Source organism: Salmo trutta, chromosome 4 (assembly GCF_901001165.1).
Source record: "Salmo trutta chromosome 4, fSalTru1.1, whole genome shotgun sequence".
In the NCBI taxonomy this organism is placed as follows: domain Eukaryota; kingdom Metazoa; phylum Chordata; class Actinopteri; order Salmoniformes; family Salmonidae; genus Salmo; species Salmo trutta.
The window spans coordinates 72,629,454-72,635,453 of record NC_042960.1 but is presented as its reverse complement, the minus strand read 5'-3'; the positions used below and the strand labels follow the sequence as shown (position 1 = coordinate 72,635,453).

The 6,000-nt window shown below is 45.3% G+C and overlaps 1 protein-coding gene across 1 annotated transcript in view; it reads left to right on the top strand.

Moving 5' to 3' along the window:
• Positions 1 to 1,703: 1,703 nt before the first annotated feature.
• tbc1d2b (TBC1 domain family, member 2B) overlaps positions 1,704 to 6,000 on the top strand; it is a 92,530-nt gene continuing 88,233 nt past the window's right edge. Inside the window, exon 1 of the mRNA XM_029751995.1 lies at positions 1,704 to 2,228. Within this exon, the coding sequence (XP_029607855.1) occupies positions 1,899 to 2,228 (330 nt within the window). The 5' untranslated portion in view covers positions 1,704 to 1,898. The remainder of the gene's footprint in view (positions 2,229 to 6,000) is intronic.

Below are 6,000 nucleotides of genomic sequence, written 5' to 3'. Positions count from 1 at the left end.
TTTATCACCCTGTAGTCGATGTGCTCCAGCTGTTTATCACCCTGTAGTCGATGTGCTCCAGCTGTTTGTCACCCTGCAGACGATGTGCTCCAGCTGTTTGCCACCCTGTAGACGATGTGCTCCAGCTGTTTGTCAGTATCCACATCCACACAACAATCTGGTAACAGTAGACAGTTGGTTTTCCTACAAAAATCTATTGAATGAGGCACATCTTCATGTTATGAACCCAGATCCTATTAGCAGGGTGTCTGAGGATTCAGTATCACCACCTGTATTGGACACAACTTCTGTAAACACTACATTGGTAAATAGCTGTAAGGTGCTATAATGAAAAATACTTTTTGGTAACAGTTGACAGTAGCTTTTTCTCCAAAAATCTGACTCAAATACAGAAAGAGACAGCTAGCGAGAGAGAGAGAGATAGCGAGAGAGATAGCGAGAGAGAGAGATAGCGAGAGAGATAGCTAGCGAGAGAGAGAGATAGCAAGAGAGAGAGAGTGATAGCGAGAGAGATAGCGAGAGAGAGAGAGATAGCGATAGAGATAGATAGCGAGAGAGATAGCGAGTGAGAGAGTGATAGCGAGAGAGAGAGTGATAGCGAGAGAGATAGCGAGAGAGAGAGAGTGATAGTGAGAGAGATAGCGAGAGAGAGAGAGAGATAGCGAGAGAGATAGCGAGTGAGAGAGTAATAGCGAGAGAGAGAGATAGCGAGAGAGATAGCGAGAGAGATAGCGAGTGAGAGAGAGAGTGATAGCGAGCGAGAGAGAGTGATAGCGAGTGAGAGAGATAGCGAGAGAGATAGCGAGTGAGAGAGAGGGATAGCGAGTGAGAGACATAGCGAGCGAGCAAGAGACATAGCGAGCGAGCGAGAGACATAGCGAGCGAGCGAGAGACATAGCGAGCGAGCGAGAGACATAGCGAGCGAGCGAGAGACATAGCGAGCGATAGATAAAGCGAGAGAAGGGGTCGAAACAGCAGGCCCGGTGAATTAGGTCAGGGGTCCACAGCTGCAGGCAGAACTGGACCAGCCGTACAACTAGACTGGGGACAAGGACAACCAGGACTCGTCAGGCCAGGTAGTCCTGAGGCATGGTCCTAGGGCTCAGGTCCTCCGGGAGGTGAGACAGAGAGAGGAAGAGAGATAGATAGAGGGGAATTAGAGGGAGGTGAGACAGAGAGAGGAAGAGAGATAGATAGATAGATAGATAGATAGATAGATAGATAGATAGATAGATAGTAATTAGAGGGAGGATACCCATATAGGACAGTGACTGACCCTATCCCCCGTCACCTGGGAAATTGCAGCATTTGGGGACAGAAACAAGGAGGGTCGGGGGACAGTGTGGCCATGTAAACAGTTACATTTGGATGGGGTCAATGTGAAAATGTTCTCTTCAAAACATGTTTAATAAATCTTGTTCTGTTAAAAGTCGAGTATTTCAAAACCACCAGTACTTCCAGTAACAGTGTTGGCATTGTGTTGTTATTGTTTTCTCATTATAGTAGTAAAAAAAAAAACAGACAGTAAAATCGATCTTTGTTAATTGATTTAAAAAATATATATTTTTATTTAATAAATGTATGTTTAAGTCAATTAAACTACAACCTTTGTGATTTAAATTAGAAAAACGTCCAGTAAATCGTGAAAAAAAAAACATTCAGGTTGACTTTTATTTTGAAATGTATCCGTATTTCTCAGTTGACCTTAATGTCGCTGGGTTCACAGTGCTGAATGATTCCACCTAATTTAGTCTCCTTCCTGGACTGGACTGCCTTCCATTTTTTAACATGTCTTTTTATTGTTAGAGCGGCCACTTTAGTATCTGGTCAGTATAATGGGTCATCTGTGACCGTCCGTCCGCTGTGGCACAAACCAAGAGGAAGAAAGTTGGAGAAAGATGCACGAAGAGGATGGCGGAGAGGAGAACTCAACACGAGTTCTGGCCTGTAATTCGGCGGACGCAGGAGAACCAGAATCACCGAAGGACCCGGTCGCGAAACTATGCGGTTATTTGACTAAACTCGCTGGAAAAGGGCCGCTGCGGGGGTTTAAACTCCGCTGGTTTGTGTACGACGAGAGGAAATGTTATTTGTATTACTTCAAGACTCCGCAAGACGCCCTGCCGCTGGGATACATAACGATAGGAGAAGCCAGCTTCAGCTATGATGTGGAGGGAGACGAGGGGCAGTTTGAGATTCGCACCGCAGGGAAGGAGTTTGTACTCAAGGTAAATATAATCTACTTGCTTTACGATTCTATAGTTACGTCTAGTTTGATGTTAAATGCATGTCATGATGAGTGAATGAATATACGTCCACAATTGACCATTTATTTTGCGTAACATTATCTGTCACAGTGTTACTGGCACAACACGTCGTTCCAGACACACCCTTTAATACGGCCTGTAGTTTTAGGAAGTGTTGCCTGCACGCATTGGTACATGGCAACTACCACACAATATGTTGGGAAACTGTCATTGGTCTGTGGAATCACGTGGGATAGAACGTAGCCTGTGGAATCACGTGGGATAGAACGTAGCCTGTGGAATCACGTGGGATAGAACGTAGCCTGTGGAATCACGTGGGATAGAACGTAGCCTGTGGAATCACGTGGGATAGAACGTAGCCTGTGGAATCACGTGGGATAGAACGTAGCCTGTGGAATCACGTGGGATAGAACGTAGCCTGTGGAATCACGTGGGATAGAACGTAGCCTGTGGAATCACGTGGGATAGAACGTAGCCTGTGGAATCACGTGGGATAGAACGTAGCCTGTGGAATCACGTGGGATAGAACGTAGCCTGTGGAATCACGTGGGATAGAACGTAGCCTGTGGAATCACGTGGGATAGAACGTAGCCTGTGGAATCACGTGGGATAGAACGTAGCCTGTGGAATCACGTGGGATAGAACGTAGCCTGTTGAATCACGTGGGATAGAACGTAGCCTGTGGAATCACGTGGGATAGAACGTAGCCTGTGGAATCACGTGGGATAGAACGTAGCCTGTGGAATCACGTGGGATAGAACGTAGCCTGTTGAATCACGTGGGATAGAACGTAGCCTGTGGAATCACGTGGGATAGAACGTAGCCTGTGGGATAGAACGTAGCCTGTGGAATCACGTGGGATAGAACGTAGCCTGTGGAATCACGTGGGATAGAACGTAGCCTGTGGAATCACGTGGGATAGAACGTAGCCTGTGGAATCACGTGGGATAGAACGTAGCCTGTTGAATCACGTGGGATAGAACGTAGCCTGTGGAATCACGTGGGATAGAACGTAGCCTGTGGAATCACGTGGGATAGAACGTAGCCTGTGGAATCACGTGGGATAGAACGTAGCCTGTGGAATCACGTGGGATAGAACCGCTCTGTATCTCTGGATCCATTTCCTGCTGTCTCTCTGCCTGTTGCGCTCAGCAGCAGTGTTGCCAACTCCTCAGTAAGGAAAGTAGCTATTGGCTGTCCTAAAAGTTGCTAGAAGTCACTAAATGATGTTATCACCCAATTAGCATAATTTATTGTCCATTTGCATGTAATTGTGATGGACGATGTAGGAGAGAGGAATAACGTTGTGGGATTGACAAAAAGTGTGCGAAAAACACCCTAAATATGTTTAGAACTACAAATGAACTTTCTTCTGTCGATTCTTGTTTTTTTTGTAATGTCACAATTCCAACCGACCTCCTTTATCCGGGCCTGGGACCGGCAGAAGTGACCCAAAAGAGACACTCTGGCGGAGTTACTTTAATTTGTATTTTTTTATTTTTAAATTTACATACATTTACATCCCACCGTAAAGCTCAGAGACAGGATTGTGCTGAGGAACAGATCTGGGGAAGGGTACCAAAACATTTCTGCAGCATTGAAGGTCCCCAAGAACACAGTGGCCTCCATCATTCTATAATGGAAGAAGTTTGGAACCACCAAGACTCTTCCTAGAGCTGGCCGCCCGGCCAACCTGAGCAATCGGGGAAGAAGGGCTTTGGTCAGGGAGGTGACCAAGAACCCGATGGTTGCTCTGACAGAGCTCCTCTGTGGAACAGCCTTCCAAGGCTGTAATGTAACAAAATGTGGAATAGAACATACAGTGTATTCGGAAAGTATTCAGACCCCTTGACATTTCCCACATTTTGTTACTTTATAGCCTTATTCTAAAATTGATTCAATTGTTTTTTTCTCATCAATCTACACACAATAGCCAATAATGTCAAAGAAAAACGGGATATTTTTTTTTTTTTGCCAATTAATTAAAAAATAAAAAACAATGACATTTACATAAGTATTCAGACCCTTTACTCAGTACTTTGTTGAAGCACCTTTGGCAGCGACTACTAGCATCGAGTCTTCTTGGGTATGACGCTACAAGCTTGGCACACCTGTACTTGGGGAGTTTTTTTATTTTTCTCTGCAGATCCTCTCAAGCTCTGTCAGGTTGGATGGGGAGCGTCGCTGCACAGCTATTTTCAGGTCTCTCCAGAGATGTTGTATCGGGTTCAAGCCCAGACTCTGGCTGGGCCACTCAAGGACATTCAGAGACTTGTCCTGAAGCCACTCCTGCGTTGTCTTGGCTGTGTGCTTAGGGTCGTTGTCCTGTTGGAAGGTGAACCTTCGCCCCAGTCTGAGGTCCTGAGTGCTCTGGAGCAGGTCTTCATCAAGGATCTCTCTGTACTTTACTCTGTTCATCTTTCCCTTGATCCTGACTAATCTCCCAGTCCCTGCTGCTGAAAAACATCCCCACAACATGATGCTGCCACCACCATGCTTCAACGTAGGGATGGTGCCAGGTTTCCTCCAGATGTGATGCTTGGCATTTAGGCCAAATAGTTCAATCTTGGTGTCAGACCAGAGAATCTTGCTTTTTATGCCTCTTGGCAAACTCCAAGTGGGCTGTCATGTGCCTTGTACTGAGGAGTGGCTTCCGTCTGGCCACTACCATAAAGGCCTGATCGGTGGAGTGCTGCAGAGATGGTTGTCCTTCTGGAAGGTTCTCCCATCTCCACAGAGGAACTCTGGTGCTCTCTGAGAGTGACCATTGGGTTCTTGGCCACCTCCCTGACCAAGGCCCTTCTCTCCCGATTGCTCAGGTTGGCCGGGCGGCCAGCTCTAGGAAGAGTCTTGGTGGTTCCAAACTTCTTCCATTTAAGAATGATGGAGGCCACTGTGTTCTTGGTGAACTTCAGTCCTGCAGACATTTTTTTGGTACCCTTCCCCAGATCTGTGCCTCGACACAATCCTGTCTCTGAGCTCTACGGACAATTCCTTCAACCTCATGTCTTGGTTTTTACTCTGACATGCACTGTCAACTGTGGGATGTTTATATAGACAGGTGTGTGCATTTCCAGATCATGTCCATTCAATTGAATTGACCACAGGTGAACTCCAATCAAGTTGTAGAAACATCTTAAGGATGATCAATGGAAACAGGATGCACCTGAGCTCAATTTAGAGTCTCATAGCAAAGGGTCTAAATACATATGTAAATAAGGTATTTCTGTTTTTTTTATTTTTAATAAATGCTTTGTTATTATGGGGTATTGTGTGTAGATTGATGAGGAAAACAATTGAGAAACTCATCAATTGTGCCCCCTAATAGAACATCCTGGAACCTCTAGAAATTCATCAATGGTGCCCTCTAATAAAACATCTTGGAACTTCTAGAAACTCATCAATGGTGCCCCCTAATAGAACATCCTGGAACCTCTAGAAATTCAACAATGGTGCCCCCTAATGAAACAGTAACATTTTAAGGCTATATATAGCAGCAGTAACATAAACATTTCTGATGCACATACTGAATATGCTAGTTGCACTCAAACACGCTTTCACCAATGATAATGACTAACACTTTATTAGCATGCACAAACAATGCTAGCATTAGCTGATGCTAGCATACAACACTAGAACTTCTCTTATCTACAAACACCTAGCGCAGGGCAGGTATAAACAACATTCATCTGGAGGTGAAAGAAATTCACACCGATTTAGGAGAGGTGCTGGC